Raw genomic sequence first — 22,041 nt, forward strand, 5'->3', positions numbered from 1 at the left:
CTCAAAACGTTATTGTTATTCCTTTAAATCTGACCAGTCGCGGAGTTAAAATGTTCAAATAATAAGTGTTTCTGCATACAGATAAGTTTTCTAAGTCTGGATGCGGCCACGAGATGCACTTCAATTTGTTTCTCTTAAAATTTGATAGTGAGACGCTGTTCTCTGATTTGTTACGCTTCAACCTGTCTCCAGGTGTGGGAAAAGCTACACGTGTACATTTAACCTGTCTCCAGGTGTGGGAAAAGGTACACGTGTACATTTAACCTGTCTCCAGGTGTGGGGAAAGGTACACGTGTACATTTAACCTGTCTCCAGGTGTGGGAAAAGGTACACGTGTATGTTTAACCTGTCTCCAGGTGTGGGAAAAGGTACACGTGTATATTTAACCTCTCTCCAGGTGTGGGGAAAGGTACACGTGTATATTTAACCTGTCTCCAGGTGTGGGGAAAGGTACACGTGTATATTTAACCTGTCTCCAGGTGTGGGGAAAGGTACACGTGTACATTTAACCTGTCTCCAGGTGTGGGAAAAGGTACACGTGTATGTTTAACCTGTCTCCAGGTGTGGGAAAAGGTACACGTGTATATTTAACCTCTCTCCAGGTGTGGGGAAAGGTACACGTGTATATTTAACCTGTCTCCAGGTGTGGGGAAAGGTACACGTGTATATTTAACCTGTCTCCAGGTGTGGGGAAAGGTACACGTGTACATTTAACCTGTCTCCAGGTGTGGGAAAAGGTACACGTGTATATTTAACCTGTCTCCAGGTGTGGGGAAAGGTACACGTGTACATTTAACCTGTCTCCAGGTGTGGGAAAAGGTACACGTGTATGTTTAACCTGTCTCCAGGTGTGGGGAAAGGTACACGTGTATATTTAACCTGTCTCCAGGTGTGGGGAAAGGTACACGTGTATATTTAACCTGTCTCCAGGTGTGGGGAAAGGTACACGTGTACATTTAACCTGTCTCCAGGTGTGGGAAAAGGTACACGTGTACATTTAACCTGTCTCCAGGTGTGGGAAAAGGTACACGTGTACATTTAACCTGTCTCCAGGTGTGGGAAAAGGTACACGTGTATGTTTAACCTGTCTCCAGGTGTGGGAAAAGGTACACGTGTATATTTAACCTGTCTCCAGGTGTGGGAAAAGGTACACGTGTATATTTAACCTGTCTCCATGTGTGGGAAAAGGTACACGTGTATATTTAACCTGTCTCCAGGTGTGGGAAAAGGTACACGTGTATATTTAACCTGTCTCCAGGTGTGGGGAAAGGTACACGTGTACATTTAACCTGTCTGCAGGTGTTCGAAAAGGTACACGTGTACATTTAACCTGTCTGCAGGTGTTCGAAAAGGTACACGTGTACATTTAACCTGTCTGCAGGTGTTCGAAAAGGTACACGTGTACATTTAACCTGTCTGCAGGTGTTCGAAAGGTACACGTGTACATTTAACCTGTCTGCAGGTGTTCGAAAAGGTACACGTGTACATTTAACCTGTCTCCAGGTGTGGGGAAAGGTACACGTGTACATTTAACCTGTCTCCAGGTGTGGGGAAAGGTACACGTGTACATTTAACCTGTCTGCAGGTGTGGGATAAGGTACTTTTGCAATAGTTGTGTATCTTTATTTTTGAAACGCTTCGCCTACGCAGTAGGCTTTTTCAGTCGAGTACAGAGGCAGCAGAAGTAGTAGAGATATGATAACGATGTAAGTAGTCCATCACCCTTCGAGATGTAGATTTAAGGTAGTCAGTCCCTCATATTATTTCTTTTCAACTTCCTTCAAGGCTGAGGGACTGACTCACGAAATCATAATGACACGATTGCAAACAAAGCATACCACCGGTGGGGATAGAACCTGCGATCAGAAAGTCACTGAGGGACTGACTACATCTTCCTCTGTCTCCAGCAAAGACTCTGAATTGAAGTAAAAGTCACTGGTGGGTGAGACGTCACCGTAATAAAGATACCCAGATGTAATTACGAAAATGGTAAACAATATCGACATTGTTCCATAAGAGTATAAGAAGGGAGGAGCACTACAGCAGGTCTACTGCCCCATACTAGACACATGCTTCTCTAAGGCTAAGAAGTTGAAATCTTCTCCAGGCTGAGTGACTAACCTCCTCAAAAGGTAATTCCTCAAGATTAATGGCTGGAACGTTTCACCCCAAGGAGTAAGCGAGACATTTCAGCAATAAAGATTCTCAACTGTTTCACATATGTCTTACTCAAAGATAACTGTGAGTGTTGAGTATGTCTGAGGCGCAGTATGGCAGAATGACAACATTAACTGAAACCTGCCTTGTATGGGCCAGTAGGCCTTCTGCAGTGTTCCTTATGGTCTTATCAAGATTTTTCAAGTCATTGCAAGCTATTATTGATGCCCGTGTCGCAATGACCAGCTCAGAGTGCCAGTAAGTTGTCCTCAGTGCCATGTGCTGTGGGACACAAGTCATTCGTTTGGCATCTTACAAACGCAAAGAAAGGAAGAAATTTTTTTTCGTTTACCTCTATAGTGTAATAAATGCTTTATTTTTATATTTATAGGCGCTGAAGTTCAACTTGCCTGCAGTTGCAGGCACCTTCAAGCCACTGTTGCGCGTGGGCTGGAATAACAAGGTCCTCTTACGCACGGTGCATTACGGTGAACGCTTGCGTGAGCAGGCTCGTAGCTGTCTACAGAGGTCAGTGACAGACAAGCAGCCGTTGTCGTGTGGCAGATCCTGCAAGAACACCTGTGGCTCAACACACGTCCGGCTCTACTAAGACGAAAACCTCAAGTCAAAGAGGTTTTTTTTTTTCTCCCCTGGCGATCAAGCCATCACCACCTAGCTCTTCCCCTTCTGTAAAAAACTATACAAGGCTTCTTATCATCGAAGAAGTTAATTTTTTGCCTCTAACATGGAGGGAAGACTGACCCCCCACCTCCTTCCTCTCTTCCTGGAAGTTGTCTTCAAGGTTGCAGCACCTGTGGCTACTGCCAACACACTTCCTCGTAAGTGAAGCAAAATGGTGGGTAAATACCAGAATAAAGTACACAAATATCCATTAACTAGTCACACTAACACACGAAGGTAAGGTAGTCAGTACCGTATATACGAGAGGAGAGCAAGTATTAAATACCTTGGTAATGCACAGTATGTTCAGATATAAAACACTTAACGAGGGTTATGGCATTTTTGTCTTGAAGACGTTTCGTCTGCCAGAGGAGAAACGTCTTCAAAACACAATGCCATAAGGCGCAATGTGCGTTTTATTCATTTAAAAAACACGAATGAAAGGCCTAAGCGTTGCAGCGTTTTTACTCGATACAGAGATGAAAAAAGATTTCACGCCAGGGAACAGAAGCAGCAGTAGTCGAATTCTAGAATTAGACACATGTGAAACATCTGGGTATCATTATTTGTAGACGTTTCGCCAGCCAGTGGCTGTATCAGTACAAATACAAGGACATAATGTGAAGACTGTGTACAAGAGATGTGGTGATCAGTCCCTCAAATCAAATCAAATCAAATCAAATCAAGTTTATTCTCTATAAGGGTTACAATGTGGGGTTTACAGGATTTCGATATTGTGTGGTTTACATGTTATAAAATACTAATTACAGAGGGGCCACTAGGACACCTAGCATGGCTAGGCATTTCGGGCAGACTTAGATTAATTCTTAACATTAAATCTTTACAGATTATGGTATTAAGGCTAAGTGACTACATCACAATTTGTGAGTTTAGCAATGTGAATGCTTTTGTTTTAGCACAATACAAAGTGTCTATATTGGAGTATCATAGGCAAACTTATGACTAGTTAGGATTCATTATTTTAAGATTAAGATTAGTATTCCTGTGTTTATAGTCAGTGGGTGAGTGAGTGTAATTGTGAACCACCAGGTGGTTATCATGTAGTTAGTTGTCGGGGTGGATCAGGGAGATAAGATGTTTTCTAACTGGAGTTTTGAAAGTGATGAGTGTGTCTGCAGTTCTAGAGTTTTCAGGCAGGGTGTTCCAGATTTTAGGTCCTTTGAAATACATTGAATTTTTGTAAAGGTTTAGTCGGACACGGGGAATGTCACAGAGATGTTTGTGTCTGGTGTTATACCTGCCGATCCTGTCACAACTATCAAGAAAGCGTTTTAGGTCATATGTGGTATTTTGCCAAGGAGAGGAGTTGGAAATGAATGGTTGTCCAGGGCAATTGGTGTCAATTGCAGGCTGGACAAATTCTGTAAGGAATATGCGGTAACATTCATTGACAACTGGGACCTCTTCTATGGCAGAAATGACATGTATGCCAGGGATGGGGTTCACTTATCTAGGTCTGGGGTGGGAGCACTGGCAATTGCAGTGGAGGGAGCTGTTAGGACTTTAAACTAGGAATAGTTAGTGGTATGGGTTTTGGCAGGAAAACAGTGAAGTCCCAGTGTAGTAATATTATGAGTTGTAGAGGAACTAGTAATAAGCAGAACGAGGTAGATATTGAAAAGCCAGTGACACTGGGTGATAAGGACAGTAATAGGTTTAATAGAAAAACAGAAATGAGCAGGAAGGGTAAAAAGAAAGGAGAGTCTTTCAATGTTTATTATGCTAATAGCCGTAGTGCTAGGAATAAGATGGACGAGTTGAGATTAGTTGCTAGTGCAGGTAACATTGACGTATTTGCCTTAACTGAGACGTGGTTTAATTCAAAAAGTCGGGACATGCCTTCGGAATGTCACATTCAGGGTTTTAAATTGTTCCAAGTAGATAGAAGTATCGGGAAGGGGGGTGGGGTGGCATTGTATGTCCGAGATCGCTTGAACTGTTGCATAAAAACGGGTATTAAGTCTGAAGTAACACATACAGAGTCTGTTTGGATAGAATTTTCAGAGGGGCATGAAAAACTGATTTTAGGAGTGATATACCGTCCCCCAAACTTAGATAGGGACCAAGGGAAACTACTATGGGAGGAAATTGTTAAGGCCACAAGGCACGATAATGTAGTAATTCTAGGAGACTTTAACTTTAGTCATATTGATTGGAATTTCTTGACTGGGAATTTAGAATCATACGACTTCTTAGAAGTAGTTCAGGATTGTTTTTTGAAGCAGTTTGTGACAGAACCTACAAGGGGAAATAACCTGCTTGACTTAGTTCTGGCAAACAATGAATCCCTTGTTAATAATTTAGAAATTTCAGAGGAACTGGGTGCTAGAGACCACAAATCAATTACATTTAGAATTGAATGGAAGTATGATAGTAGGGATAACTCAGTAACAGTCCCAGATTTTCGCTTAGCAGATTACGATGGGCTTAGAGAACACTTATCATCTGTTGACTGGGGTAACGAAGAGAGCTATCAATATGACAGTTTTCTGAACACAATACATGCTGCTCAAAGAACGTTTATCCCTTATAAAGAAATTAGATCAAATAGAAATGACCCAAAATGGATGAATAATAGGCTGAAATATCTACTAGGGCATAAGAAAGGAATTTATAGGCGTATCAAAAGAGGCGAGGGTCATCTTATGAATCAGTATATTGACATTAAGAGGGACATTAAAAAGGGGATAAGAAAAGCTAAAAGGGACTATGAAATTAAAGTTGCTAGGGATTCTAAAACTAACCCAAAAGGTTTTTTCCAGGTATATAGAACAAAAGTTAGAGATAAGATAGGTCCCCTTAAAAATAACTATGGGCACCTTACTGACAAAGAGAATGAAATGTGCTTGATTTTAAATAATTATTTTATCTTGGTTTTTACACAGGAAGACACTAATAATATTCCGGTAATTAATTTTTATAGTGGGCCAGAAGAAGATAAATTATGTAACATCACAGTCACTAGTGAAATGGTTGTGAAGCAGATAGACCAACTGCAGCAAAATAAGTCACCGGGTCCTGATGAGGTTTTTTCAAGGGTTCTAAAGGAATGCAAAATGGAAGTCTGTGAACCATTAACTAATATTTTTAATTTATCTCTTCAAACATGTGTAGTGTCTGATATGTGGAAGATGGCTAATGTAATTCCTATTTTTAAAACAGGGGACAAGTCGTTACCGTCAAATTACCGCCCAATAAGCCTGACCTCAATTGTAGGCAAATTACTAGAGTCAATTATAGCTCAAATTATAAGAAGCCATCTCGATAAGCATAGCTTGGTTAATGATACTCAGCATGGATTCACAAGAGGCCGGTCTTGTCTAACTAATTTATCAACTTTCTTCAGTAAAGCTTTTGAGGCTGTTGACCACGATAAAGAATTTGATATTATTTACTTAGATTTTAGTAAGGCATTTGATAGAGTTCCGCACCAAAGACTGTTGAAGAAAGTAGCAGCTCATGGCATTGGGGGAAGAGTGCTGACGTGGATCGAATCATGGCTCACAGACAGGAAGCAGAGAGTGTCCATAAATGGGGTTAAATCCGAGTGGTGATCAGTAACAAGTGGCGTACCACAGGGATCAGTCTTGGGCCCGTTGTTGTTTATAATATATATCAATGAACTTGATGAAGGAATTACTAGTGATATGAGCAAATTCGCCGATGACACGAAGATAGGTAGGATAATTGATTCAAACGTAGATGTTAGGGAACTTCAGGAGGATTTAGACAAACTCTACTCTTGGTCAGAAAAGTGGCAGATGCAGTTCAGTGTAGATAAATGCAAGGTTCTGAAGCTCGGGAGTGTCCATAACCCTAGCACTTATAAGTTAAATAATGTAGAACTTAGCCATACGGATTGCGAAAAGGACTTGGGGGTTATGGTAAGCAGCAACCTTAAACCAAGACAACAATGCCTAAGCGTACGTAATAAGGCAAATAGATTACTGGGATTTATATCAAGAAGTGTAAGCAACAGAAGTCCAGAGGTCATACTGCAGCTTTATACATCATTAGTAAGGCCTCACCTAGATTATGCAGCTCAATTCTGGTCTCCATATTATAGAATGGACATAAATTCGTTAGAAAACATTCAGTGTAGGATGACTAAATTAATACATAGCATTAGAAATCTTCCTTATGAAGAAAGATTGAAGACTCTTAAGTTACATTCACTTGTTAGACGAAGAATGAGGGGAGACCTGATCGAAGTGTATAAGTGGAAGATAGGTATTAATAAAGGGGATATTAACAAGGTCTTGAGGATATCTCTCCAAGAGAGAACCCGCAGTAATAGATTTAAATTAGATAAGTTTAGATTTAGAAAGGACATAGGAAAGTATTGGTTTGGAAATAGGGTAGTTGATGAGTGGAACAGTCTACCTAGTTGGGTTATTGAGGCTAGGACTTTGGGTAGTTTCAAACTTAGGTTGGATAAGTGCATGAGTGGGAGGGGTTGGATTTGAGTGGGACTTGCACATCGGAGCTTGTTTCTTGGGTGGCATTGAAAATTGGGTTGGTCAAATGTTTGTTAGTGGGATGAATTGTAAAGGACCTGCCTAGTATGGGCCAACAGGCCTGCTGCAGTGTTCCTTCTTTCTTATGTTCTTATGTGAGAACTCTTCTAAATTACTTAGGAAAGACAGTTCCATCACCGCCAGTGTCGCCTCTGTCACTAACATGGCCATTGAACATCAAAATGGTATACAATACCGACAGGTTGTTAGGTAAGACACATGCAACAGTTAGGTATCTTTATTTCGAAACGTTTCGCCTACACAGTAGGCTTCTTCAGTCGAGTACAGAAAAGTTGATAGAAGCAGAAGAGACTTGAAGACGATGTAATCAGTCCATCACCCTTAAAGTTTTGAGGTGGTCAGTCCCTCAGTCTGGAGAAGAGCATTGTTCCATACCCAGATGTTGCACATGTGTCTTAATCTCATCTTGTCAGTATTATATACCATTCGTACACAACTTGTCAGACACTGCAACATCATGGAATCTTAATTCTGAGGATATGTACATAACCTTCACGACTACGACAACTACTACTACAATTAACCCAACTCTTTGGGAAGGACCTACTTCCACTGGGGAATCCCGCCTACCAGTGAATATGCCCTCGTCTGCTACACCTGACGTTACTATATAAGCGCCAGGCTCCTTTCTTCTGCTTCAGAATCTCCACGACTATGGTGCTCTTCGCACCTACTCCTAGGTTGAGGGACTGATTACCTCATCTTCTGCACATAGTTCTACTGTTTTCAAGTTATGTCCTAGAATTTGTATTGATAAAGCCACTGGATGGCGAAACGTCTACAATAAAGATACCCAGATGTTGCACATGTGTCTTAATCTCAAGTTGCCAGCTGTTGTGAGTCGTGGCTCACGCTCCACAGCACACATCACTCTCCTCACCTGACATGGGTTCTCACTTCACGACTCCTCGTCACCTTCTCTCCTCACAATTCATATCCTACGTTTACCAAGTACTCCACACAAACTTGTAAAGGATAGTGTTGTAACTAAACGTTTCTTTAATGAACGTTTTACAAGGTCCCATAGTGTGCTTTTATTCCCACAGGCACCTTGATAACTCTGTACTAGATATGTTTGTCAGTACCCTTGATAACCCCAAGGGTATCTGCCCTGATATTCCCTGCTGTCAGTGCCATACTATATTGAAAGCCCCTGGTTACGCAGAGCATTTCCCGCAACTTAGGTTAATTTTGTCTCCAGGATGCGACACACGCCAGTCGACTAACTCCCAGGTACCCACTTGCTGCTAGGTGAACAGGGGCAGCAGGTGTAATGTGACTATCACCTAGGTACCTACGTGCTACTAGCTGAATAGGGGCAGCAGGTGTCTTAAGGAAACACGCCCCAATGTTTCCACCCGCACCGGGGATTGAACCACGGACATTCAATGTGTGAGCAATCCCAGATTAACCTCTCCTTCAACAGGGGTGGTGAGCAATCCAAGAGCGACCGTCTACCCTGGAAGCCTCGTGGTCCAAGACCTGCCCTCCACCGCTGCTTCCCTCCCGAAGAACTCCAGGTGAGTCATCGAAGTCAGATAGAGACTTCGACTTGCACCTTTTTTTATTTCTGGGGAAAACCTCACTACGAGAGTAGCATGCCCGTCTCACTCTTCGGCGGACGGAGGATCGAGCCTCTTGAAAAACCCGCACAAGGATACCGCCTTCCAGTTTACACTATTTAAGGCAAACTAGAAGGCACTAACAATAACCCCTCGATCTCAAGGTGACATCCCGTACGTCAAGCCTCAAGGAGTAGTATCAGTTACCCTTCATGGTGGGTGAAGAGTTCTTGATCTTAGGAGTCGAAGCTACCCTCATCTTCCTTGGATCAAATCCTATTGCTTCCTATTTCCCCGGACACTGTACCGTCTACTTGTGTTGATAGATTCCCCAAGTACACAATAATAATTATTATTATTATAATTATTACAGAAAATTATTATTATTATTATTATTATTATTATTATTATTATTATTATTATTATTATTATTAGTAGTAGTAGCAGTAGTAGTAGTAGTAGTAGTAGCAGTAGTCGTAGTAGTAGTAGTAGTAGTAGTAGTAGTTTCTACTTCCATCTTACATTAAAACTTTCTTAAAACACAACATATCAGAAGCTGAGAGAAGAATCTCTAGGCGATGTTTCGCCCCGTCTTGTACCATTGCTTGTATTTCTTGGGAGTTATTTCACCCACGGTACTGTGACACTCAGTGTCCAGATGAACTGTCCAAAACAGTGCTTGAGCAGACCTGTGCCAGGACCCCGGTCTTGGCGAACATTATACATACAAACGTAACAATCAGTGTATACCTGCTGCAGCATATCGCAGCTCCTGATTGGCAGACAATCAGATTTGATCCATGAAGAAGGGCGGTGCACTGGGGAGGGGATGATGGAAGTTGATCACGATCCTTTAATGAGGATTAAACCACGTCCTTTGAAGGACTAAAAGTGAGCTAGCATCAAATATGAGCTAGCATCAAATATTTCAATGTCTCTCACACTTATGTCAACGCTTTCTCTCTCTCTGTCTCTCTCTGGCAGTTTCCGGTGGAAGTGTGTGCACCAGCAGGTACACGAGTACCCGAAGACACTCGCGGATGTGCAAGAAAGTGTGGGTTCCTTGCAGGATCTAGAGAAAAGTATAGAATCCTTGCAGAAGCTGGAGGGAAGTAAAGGGTCCTTGCAGGAGGTGAAAGGAGGTGTGGCTTCCTTTCAGGACGTCCAGTCATACGCACGTCTGCTGGCAGATGGTCGAGCCTTCCTGAACGGCAGACATATGGTGGTGGCCACAATAGAAGTGAGTCTTTGACGGTCTTTCCTTTATTCTCTCTCTCAGGCACTCCATGTTCAGTCTATCAGCCTCTCATAACAGCAACAATAATAATAATAATAACAATAATCAACATAATTTACATCTTTACCAGGTTGTTCTCACCAGATTATCTTCACTGTTCTCACTAGATTATCTTCACTGTTCTCACCAGATTATCTTCACTGTTCTCACCAGATTATCTTCACTGTTCTCACTAGATTATCTTCACTGTTCTCACTAGATTATCTTCACTGTTCTCACCAGATTATCTTCACTGTTCTGACCAGATTATCTTCACTGTTTTCACTAGATTATCTTCACTGTTCTCACCAGATTATCTTCACTGTCCTCACCAGATTATCTTCACTGTTCTCACTAGATTATCTTCACTGTTCTCACTAGATTATCTTCACTGTCCTCACCAGATTATCTTCACTGTTCTCACTAGATTATCTTCACTGTTCTCACTAGATTATCTTCACTGTTCTCACTAGATTATCTTCACTGTTCTCACCAGACTATCTTCACTGTCCTCACCAGATTATCTTCACTGTTCTCACTAGATTATCTTCACTGTTCTCACTAGATTATCTTCACTGTTCTCACTAGATTATCTTCACTGTTCTCACCAGATTATCTTCACTGTTCTCACCAGATTATCTTCACTGTTCTCACTAGATTATCTTCACTGTTCTCACCAGATTATCTTCACTGTTCTCACCAGATTATCTTCACTGTTCTCACCAGACAATCTTCACTGTTCTCACCAGATTATCTTCACTGTTCTCACCAGATTATTTTCACTGTTCTCACCAGACTATCTTCACTGTTCTCACCAGACTATCTTCACTGTTCTTACCAGATTATCTTCATTGTTCTCACCAGACTATCTTCACGGTTCTCACTAGACTATCTTCACTGTTCTCACCAGACTATCTTCACTGTTCTCACCAGATTATCTTCACTGTTCTCACCAGACTATCTTCACTGTTCTTACCAGATTATCTTCACTGTTCTCACCAGACTATCTTCACTGTTCTTACTAGACTATCTTCACTGTTCTCACCAGACTATCTTCACTGTTCTCACCAGACTATCTTCACTGTTCTCACCAGATTATCTTCACTGTTCTCACCAGACTATCTTCACTGTTCTTACCAGATTATCTTCACTGTTCTCACCAGACTATCTTCACTGTTCTTACTAGACTATCTTCACTGTTCTCACCAGACTATCTTCACTGTTCTCACCAGACTATCTTCACTGTTCTTACCAGACTATCTTCACTGTTTTTACCAGACTGTTGACACGTAGTTCTTCCTTCTGTCACAGCGTCCACCATTCATTACACTGACGATGGCTGGCCAGGAGATCACGGAGGCCAAGGGATTCTGCATGGAGATGCTCCAGGAGATGGCTAAGAGGTTCAACTTCACGTAAGTTCTGTCCAGAGGTTCACCAGGCGTCAGAACCTAAAAGGTACTGCCTCTAATCGTTCTTACACGTTCTCTTTAATGCAAGAATACCAGCACCATATTGGTTAGGTTAGGTTTGGATTGTTAAGTTTGTTTTGGGTAAGGTAGGTTAGGTTAAGTGAGGTTAGGTTAAGTGAGGTTAGGTTAAGTTAGGTTTGTTTTGGGTAAGTTAGGTTTGTTTTGGGTAAGTTAGGTTAGGTTAAGTTAGGTTAGGTTAGGTTAGGTAAGGTTACGTTAATCTTATTGATAACGTAGCCGAGAAACGTTAATAAAGACGTCCACTGATGCAGTGGTTACCTTTATCAGTGACAACGTTTCGCCCACACAGTGGGCTTTAAAAATATAAGAATTTTTAGAAAGGAAGAATTAAAACATTTCGATTTCAAAACAACAAAAAAAGAATTTAAGAACTTCAGGATAAGAATAAAAATAATGATTAAAAATAAGGATTAGAAAACAAAGTTTAATAACTGGTGATAATAAAACTGAAAATATAAAAAAATGATAAGCCTTTGTGATATTATTATTATTATTATTATTATTATTATTATTATTATTATTATTATTATTATTATTATTATTATTATTATTATTAAAGCCAGTATATTCCAATACTTAAGGTATTACAACAGAAGTACTCATAATGGTAACTTTCTGCCTCCTACATGTACTTCAGGTACCTAACTGATTCCTTCAGGTACTCTCCTTCCCTCTACAGGACTCCTCATTTCTCCTTCAGGTACAAGATGGTAGTGTCTTACGACGGAAAATGGGGAGTAGCAATGCCAAACGGAACATACGATGGCTTGGTGGGCATGGTACAACGCAAGGTGAGGCATGGTACAACGCAAGGTGAGGCATGGTACAACGCAAGGTGAGGCATGGTATGGCGCAAGGTGAGGCATGGTACAATGCAAGGTGAGGACTGGTACAATGCAAGGTGAGGCATTACAATGCAAGGTGAGGCATGGCACAACGCAAGGTGAGGCATGGTACAATGCAAGGTGAGGCATGGCACAATGCAAGGTGAGGCATAGTACAACGCAAGGTGAGGCATGGTACAACGCAAGGTGAGTCATGGTACAACGCAAGGTGAGGCATAGTACAACGCAAGGTGAGGCATGGTACAACGCAAGGTGAGGACTGGTACAACGCAATGTGAGGCATGGTACAACGCAAGGTGAGGCATGGTACAACGCAAGGTGAGGCATAGTACAACGCAAGGTGAGGTATGGTGCAACGCAAGGCGAGGCATGGTACAATGCAAGGTGAGGCATGGTATAACACAAGGTGAGGCATGGTTCAACGCAAGGTGAGGCATGGTACAATGCAAGATGAGGCATGATACAATGACAGGTAGGTATGGTACAATGACAGGTGAGGTATGGTACAATGACAGGCGAGGTATCGTACAATGACAGGAGACAGACTTAGCATTGAACCTGTGTAACACTATCTGAAGTATAGATTAATGCAGCTTCTAGGCATTTACGTCTGCAGGTGTCTGGTTTCAGAATAACTAAAAGGGCATGTCCCCGCCTGTCACTCGGGAGACCGGGATTCGAGTCCCCGCAGGGAGGACAATGTATAGGGTGACACTGTGGCCTGGCTGGCAAAGCTCTCGCTTTACATGCGGACCGCCCGGGTTCGATTCCCGGCGGGGTAGAAACATTTCGACGCGTTTCTTTGCACCTGTTGTCCTGTTCACCGAGCAGCAAATAGGTACCTGGATGTTAGCCGACTGGTGTGAGTCGCATCCTGGGGGACAAGATTGAGGACCACAATGGAAATAAAACAGACAGTTCTCGATGACTCACTAACTTTCTTGGGCTATCCTGGGTGGCTAACCCTCCGGGGTTAAAAATCCTAACGAAATCATCTTATCGGTCATTTCGTTCCATTAAGTGGCCGAAGGCGTTCCAGTGTTATATACTTGAATTATTCAGGCCGTCGCATTTTCACACCTAGATGCGTTCATTCAGACGTGTCTCTAGGTTTGTGGCTGTTTTTCCCCAATATATACCTCACCTCAGTCTCCTGTCGGGATGATGCAAAGCCCCGTGTTTACTAGTTTAAGATTCATCTTGATCCTGGTCACATATCTGATGGATACCTTGGCTAAGGAGACTCTGGTGTTGACTTCTAATTCTAACATTACTTCTAGTAATAGCTTTACTCTGCCACCACCACCATTACTACTACTACTACTATTACTTCTCTTGCTATTCTTATTACGTTCCGTTTCCTGCATCTTCATTCCCTTTATGTACTTTCTGTGTCTCTGTGCTGCTTATACAGGCTTGACAAAGCTCCTGAAGAGAGTAATATTGAGGTAATAAACGTCTCATTAATTTTGCTTGTGCCCATTTATCTAATAAGCTTTCTCTAGTCTTATTCTTTACATGAACTTTTAAACAAAACGTTTCCACAATTAAGATACTCAAGTGTTGCACATGTGTCTCATGCCAGAGTCCCTAAGAAACGTAGGGTCTTTGGCCTCAGTTTGTCGATATTTTGGGCCTGGTCTCACGTTGCTGCTGTGTTTCAGATGGTGGACTTCGCCGTCAATGGCTTCACCATCACCCAGGCCAGGGAGACTGTGATAGACTTCACTCACGAGTTCTACGAGGAGCCTTCCACCATTCTTCTGCCTTCTTCCAAGGAACACGACAACTTCCTCGCCTTCCTGGAGCCCTTCTCCTGGCAGGTAAATTTTGGACTGACTGACGGAGTCTTCAACACACCTTTCATTGAGTCAGACGTGTGGATTTGGTCTTTCATTTAAATGTATAGATATCTTGGAAGGTGCTTTCTCTCTTGGCATCATCTCCTCTGCTTCATCTTTTCATTCTTCTTCTTGTTTCTGAAGACTATTTCCTTTCCCTCCGTTGTTTATGATGTTTATTTTGTGTTTTCTCTTCTTTATGGCCCTGTCTTCTTTTTCCTCTGGTCGCAGCCTAGGCCTCTATATGGTTCATAAACCTGCTTCCTTTTTACTGCCTCCTTTCTCCCGTTTTCTTACACTTTTTTTGTGTTTTTCAGTTATATACACTTGCAGACCTGATTAATTTAAACATAATATAATTTGACGGAAAAGAGGTCACACAATCAGCACTGAAAGTAACCATAACAAATCTTGTAAATTGTAATGGAAAATAACATCACATTTCGGTCTGTCCCGGACAGGATGATGGTTTAAGGCAAACCGAAACTCACAATTTTTATTTCTGTTTAGTGGTTTTGTTGAAACACTTTAAATAATGTTGCAAACGTGTCTAACTTATGTTTATGTGAGCAATAAACTGCCAGATGTAACATTACTGAAACTAATATCGTGAGTAGCTTTAATAATACAATTGGGCAAATTTATCAGCGCTAATGTTTGGGTTCGAGTTAGACCTGCCTAGCATGTGATAAATGGTTTTGAAAACAGACAGGTTAAAGATTGAGACACTTATGCAACATATGTGAATCTTTATTGAAGCAACGTTTCTCCCCACAGTGGCTTCATCAGTCCATACACAGCAGACAGGCGTAAGATTCCCATATATTGCATAAGTGTCTCAATCTTCAACTTGTTGGTTTTCAAAACCATTCATCACATCTGTCAGACACTGTAACATCATGGGATCTTGATACAAGGAATTCTTCAACACTTGTCCAACCTTTGGACGAAGACCTACTTACACTAGTGGATGGGTCCTCTGTGATCCCGCCTCCTGCTAAGACTCTCCTGAGTACAGTATATAAGTCTCTTCTCCGACCATATGCTGTACTTTCTACAAGATTGATGGACTGAACACATCGGTTCCTGGCTGAGGGATTGATTACCTCAAACTCCTCCTCTCCTTACACCCTTCTACTTTGTATTGGACTGATGAAGCTACTATGTGGCGAAATGATTCTTCAATAAAGTTTCCCATATGTTGCATAAATGTCTCAATCTGCTAGCATGAGCCAGTAGTTCTTCAGTGCTCCTCTGTTCTCCCCAGAGACTGTTATAACCCTCAAGGGTTTAACTTTTTCCACTGAATTATAAAGTTAATCTTTTATTTGTTTCTGTCCTTACGGTGGAAAGGTGTGGATTGGGATCGTGGGTAGTATCCTGCTGGTGGGTCCGTGCCTGTGGATGCTGGCTAACGTAGGAAAGCTGCCTGTGCTGTACCCGCACTCCATGAACGGGCCTCCGTACCCGATCCATAAATACGTGTGGGAGTGTGCCACCAGCCTCGTAATGCAGAGTGAGTCCCATAGCTGTAGCTTCACCCCTTCCTAGGTGGTGGGATAATGAAAATCCTGCATGTTTTGTCAGTTTTGTTACCTCTTCTGGAGGGTAGGTTGAGTCTGTTGATGAATAAGATATGTCCAACACTTGGATATCTCTATGCCGAAAGGTGTCGTCTAATCAGTAGGTTTCTTCAGTCGAATACAAATGTGACATGTCTTATTCATCAGCTAGTCGGGTAATACGCACCAATTAAGTTAAGGTTGATTCGTTGCCTCAGGTCGGTTACAAACATTCCCATACCCAGCGACATTTCAGTAACTTGTTTACGATCTATTTCTCTCATTACTCCTCATGATAAGCGTCATTAATGATAATGGAAGTGTGAAATCTTCTGCCAAGTAGTATTACTGAATCCAATTCTTTGGCAAGCCTCCAGGGTCGTCTGGATGGAATGACTGGTACTCAACATGGACTCACGAGGGGCAGTTCCTGCCTAACTAATTTACTAACTTTCTTCAGTAAAACTTTTAAAGCTGTTGATGATAGAGAATTTGATATTGTTTATTTGGATTTTAGTAAGGCTTTTGGGTGGAGAGTTTAACCTTTTGATTCTGGGCCAATAGGCTTTCTTTAGTACCTCCTCTTCCAGGATGTTCGTGTGAGTTGCTTCTAGTCCTCATCTAAACCTATAACCAAGAGATGAAACCGCCTTTGCACTACTAAAAAAAAGCATTTTCAGATCCCATATCTTAATTATTAGCTTTAAAGGTAGATTAGATGAAAACGAATGAGAATAAAGAACAAAGAGGCACAATACCGTGACTTGATCAATATACAAATTAACTCGCACATGGGAGAGAGGAGCTTAAGTAGACGTCATAAGCTTCTCTCTCCTGTGTGTATTTGTGTATGAGTGAGAATGGTTGTATGAGTCCTGATAATAAAGAGATATACACAAATGTATTATAATTTGTTCCTTTATTCACTACGTTTCTCCCATACAGTGAGCTTTATAAAGTCCACCATGTGCGCTAAATTTATCAGTCTTCAGAAGATTGATATACTGATTACGTCGACTCCAGGTTGAGGGACTGATTACCTCAAATTCCTTCTGATCTTCACCCATTCTTTGTATTGGACTGATGAAGCCACTGTGTGACGAAACATTTCCGCAATACAGATACCCAAGTGTTGTACAGGTGTTTAATTTATCATCTTGTCAGTTTTATGAACCATTTATTGTGTCGTGCAGACGGCCGCATGCGGCAGACAGAGCCGGTGCGGCTGCTGTATGGAGTATGGTGCATCTTCTCGGTCGTCGTCATCTACGCCTACACCAGCACGCTGATCGCCTTCCTAACAGTACCTCGTAAGATCAACCTTATCAACTCTCTGGAAGAACTGGCTAACCAGGACAAGGTACTCTGGAGTTACCGGATCAGTACACCACACGACGCCCTCTTCTCGGTGCGTGTACTGACTGTTTGTACTTGCTAATAGATTATGTTCCAGCAAAGCTAAAAGCCTGACTGATTACCCCAGACTACCTTTCCGCTTTGCCTGCCGTCTCCTTGCATTCAACTGATGAAGTCCGCAGCACAGGCCAATAATTTCGTCAATAAAGATACCAAGTGTTGCACACGCGTCTTACCCATCAACTAACAATGTACAATCAGGACAATCAGTATCCTGGTACCTATTTACAGCTAGGTGAACAGGGGCAGCACTTGTAAGAAAGCTTCCTAAAACGTCTCGATTGGCACAAATTAATCACTTGGCTACAAATCACCCGATTCTGAAAGCGTCTCGCTCAGAATTCCCCCCCCCCCCAAAAAAAAAATAAAAAAATTCTCGCATAGTATATATTTTTTTTAAATTTTTGACTGCTTTGTAAAACGAAGTTTTCAACTGCCTCGTTGTAGATTTCTCAATTAAACTACAAAAACTTCACATGATTTTCCTTGCGTTGGTTTTTGTAAAGTCTGCCTAAGCAGAGGCTGAGCCGCGATTAGCAAACCTGGGGATTAAAAAATGAAGATTTTATCCGGATTATCAACACAAAGGATTAACATTTACGATTGGATTATTAATCCCCTTCCCCAGGATGTTTTGGATATGTTGCAATTCACTTCTTTATACGTAATAATGTTGGAAACTACGATAAACGATGCTTCCTTGCACTAGCTGTCTGATCAGCTCAAGTTATGTGAACGAGCTGAGGTCCATGACTCAGGAAATCGCGATGACACGAATGTAAACAAACCAGGGAACGGGTGGGGGTTGAACCTATGGCGACTGAGTTATGGAACTCACAGACCATTGCGTTAACCACTGAGTTACGTACTGTTTCTTGTACTCCTGACATCACTGTTAACAAGGTCCCCAGGACCCACACAATTTTCCCATAAATGTATTAAGTGGCTGTATAAGTGTCATTTCCACAACTTGATACCATATACCTGGTTCTAACCACTTTCACTTACAATTGGATCCTTCGGATTAGAACCATAAACCACGTAGCTGCTCTTTGAGCTGAATAACCTCACACGGGTTTAGCACCTTATAAATTTAACCAACGCGACAATGTAGTGTTCTGTTTTTTAAGTGAAGTTAAATAACTTTCATTATTATTATTATTATTATTATTATTATTATTATTATTATTATTATTATTATTATTATTAAAGCTAAGGGCTAAACCTGTTCGTTGACTTACAGAGTGCCGAGCCTCCAAGTACTTACTACAAGATTGGTCGTTTGTTGAAGAAACGACCTGACCTTTTGGTGCAGACTGACCGCCAGGGACTCGAAGCCGTGCTGACAAAACACATTGCCTTTATTAAGGTATGCACCTTATACCTGCTTGTCCTTATACCTCATATCTGTTGGTCCTTATATCCATTCGTCCTGCCCTTCCATAGCCTTGATATGTGGAACGTTTACCTTGATAAGACACATGTGCAGCAGTTAGGTATCTTTGTTCCTATTTTTTTGAACATGTGTCTTACTTATCAACTTGTCGGTATTGTACATCATTATCATCTTCGCAACTTTTATATTGTCATCCTCGTGGTTTATTCCTCAGGTTCGACTCTCCCACACAGTATTACCACTATCACTACTTCTGTTTCTACCTCTCTTTGTCCCGTCCCTGTCTCCTTCACTTATATACACTGGCTTCCTTACTCTTTTGTGTCTGTGTGACTTTGTAAATGGTCCAAGTGGAACCGAAACGTCGTCGTAAGCTCCTCTGTCCTATGTGCGGGTTATTTGTGTCTCTCTGCTTCTCACTGTCCCTTACTGATTCTCCTCATCTACTGTCCTGGCTCTTTCTGTATCCTCTCTCCACGTATCTGATTCCTTTCCCTACTCTTATTCTATCATCTAGACAAACTGTGATGAATGAACACCTTAGTAAACAAAAGATCTGACTAACAATGTATTTGCTTATCCCTGCAACGTACACTAATAAATCCCCAAAAAAGTAAAGTTACCGTCTCAAAAAACTTTTCCCTGACAAGGAAAAATCTTGGCTTGACTTCGCTATGGAGGAGGATTACCAGGCCACCAAGCAGTGTCGTCTGGCACAAGTCAATCAGTACTTCTTCAGCAGCGGCTTCGGCTGGATACTTCAGCAAAACTCAACATACCTCCAGCTCTTCAATGCCGAGTGAGTAGCCGGTCAGTGAAGAGTGAATGACAAGCATGTATAGCGGAAGATCCGACTGCAGTGAACTCTTTGTCGATGATATAAGGAAGTTCACTCGCAGACAGAAACGGTGCAAAAAAAGACTGTATACAGTGTCTGTCTACACTGCAATTCTCTCTCTCTCTCTCTCTCTCTCCGTGCGTGTGTGTGTGTGTGTGTGTGTGATTATATATATATATATATATATATATATATATATATATATATATATATATATATATATATATATATATATATATATATATATATTTATATATATATATATATATATATATATATGTATATATATATATATATATATATATATATATATATATATATATATATATATATATATATATATATATATATATATATATATATATATATATATATATATATATATATAGGATAGCACTATGTAATGATCTGTGCTTAAAAAGAGTTACTGCCGAGTAACAGGAATTAGGTCACTTGTCTATTCCTTTCCTGCCAGTATTTGACTGGGGTCCTGTCAGTTGCTAAGTCAGTTTGTTACTTGTGCTCTACCTGGCTGGGTTATCCTTGCTTAATAACCCTAAGTATATCCTCTTCGTCTTTGTTTGCCATCTCAACACGTTAAATTTTTCATTGGTTTTATTGCTTTATTATGCATCCCAGATCCATGCTGGCGGCGCTAGTCAAAAGATAACAGAGGCACATTATGGATCCAGGAACTGGGCCCCGGTATTTCGAAAGCTTCATAAGTTATAATGTTAATGAACTATTTCATCAGGATTCTCAAAATGGCACAGTCCGGACTGTTCAACAAGTGGAGGCAGCAATACTGGCCCAGAGCCAACAAGTGTACAGCAGGGAGGGTGTCTGGTCCCTGGGCTCCCAAGCCTCTTCAGCTGAAGAACTTCGTTGGTCACTTCTTTATCCTGGGTGTGGGTGCCTGCCTGGCTCTCCTGATCCACCTCGCTGACACTGTAGTCTGGGGAAGGTTCTGGATCATCTCTGACCACCACCCTGACCACCACCCTGACCACCACCCTGACCACCACTCAGACCACCACGCTGACCACCACGCTGGCCACCGCACTGACCACCGCTCTGACCAGGGTATTACCGCAGTCGTTTTACTCACTACTAAAATTTATTGTATGATATGGCTCCTGTTTTATGGAATATTATTGTTATATTTATGGGGAAGCATTAAATGCTTGGGAGGCACAAAGGATCGATCTAAAGAAGGGGATTAAAACCCCTCACTGGCATGAAAAAAACCTCGAGGGGCCTGTTTTTCCTCTTATTTTAACCTCAATTACACATTACATTTAGTATTTTTCTTAATATAACTTCCAGAAAGTTCATCTGGCTATATAATTTCAAGCTAACATTTCATTATTTGTAACGACTTAATTCACACGAAATCATTATAAAACTTTTACGAGTATTTTTAGTCTGAGAGTCAACTATAATTTGTGGTGACCACGACTGTGCACTTTTAGTTCGTAACAAAACTTATTATAAAGATAAAGAGTCAATATAAGTGAAGGTTATGTTGATAATGGTATAAAATACCGAGAAGTTGATGATTAAGACACCTGTGAAAATTTGTGTGGACTGCCTCCAAGTGAGTCGCCTACCTTGGCAAACTCTGTTGACACCGAGCTCTGAGGTGGGTACCTCAGCCTCACAAGTGGCTTATAGGACAGATTTTCACAAATGATTGATGTTGCAAGAAAACTCGCCTGCATGCACGTATAAAGGACTAACTTACTTGGTGTTGCAGCATATATCCTGATCTTCAACTTCCCTAAGCTTAGCCTTAGCCCCTTTGGACTTCCCCTCAGAAACCATGTGCAACCAGGAGCCTTAATTCCTGCAATATTCAATCGTTATTAGTGTCCTGCCTGCACCTAAGAAATTCCTATATCCAAGAGGGTATGTATCCTCTAGTATAACTATGCAGACACGGACACTAGCTTCCAGACTGCCCTGAGACACTGGTACTTACTGGGCATGCACTGCCTGTTGCACACCGGGCCCGCAGATCAAACTCACTCACAATTCTCCCCAGACACTGGCCAGAAATCTACGAGATAAAGTGGAGGTCTTGTCTTACTGTATGGGCCTGACGGAGGTCATCTACGGTACATCGAGGTGCCTCTACCAGATTTCCCTAGGTCTCAAATGTGAAGACACGTGGGGGGCGCCGTCTGCTGATCACGGCACATCTTGTCCAGTTGGTGTCTGTCTTAAGGAGAACGAGCTGGTCTCTCTTCCAGACCCTCGTCTCTTCGTTCAAACTAGGGCTGCCAGTTCTCCCTAGCTAACTTATCCTAGTGTTTGTCTATATTATCGGCCTATTACTACCTATGTTAAGGTCTTAGGTCTACATTATTATTATCTACAGTTGCCTTAGTAAACCTAATATTAATATACTAACAG

The 22,041-nt window shown here is 41.5% G+C and overlaps 1 protein-coding gene across 1 annotated transcript; it reads left to right on the top strand.

Annotated features, from left to right (window-relative positions):
• Nucleotides 1-113: 113 nt before the first annotated feature.
• Nucleotides 114-20,984, top strand: LOC128692186 (glutamate receptor U1-like). Its single transcript, XM_070096265.1, has 14 exons — nt 114-245; nt 2,549-2,685; nt 8,444-8,581; nt 8,824-8,917; nt 9,972-10,199; nt 11,547-11,650; nt 12,429-12,519; nt 14,238-14,396; nt 15,768-15,930; nt 17,170-17,384; nt 18,636-18,761; nt 19,439-19,587; nt 20,381-20,709; nt 20,953-20,984. The coding sequence occupies exons 1-14, from the start codon at nt 114-116 to the stop codon at nt 20,982-20,984; spliced, it is 2,097 nt and encodes a 698-aa protein (XP_069952366.1).
• The last annotated feature ends 1,057 nt before the right edge of the window (nt 20,985-22,041 follow it).

Source organism: Cherax quadricarinatus, chromosome 53 (genome assembly GCF_038502225.1).
Source record: "Cherax quadricarinatus isolate ZL_2023a chromosome 53, ASM3850222v1, whole genome shotgun sequence".
NCBI classification, from domain to species: Eukaryota; Metazoa; Arthropoda; class Malacostraca; order Decapoda; family Parastacidae; genus Cherax; species Cherax quadricarinatus.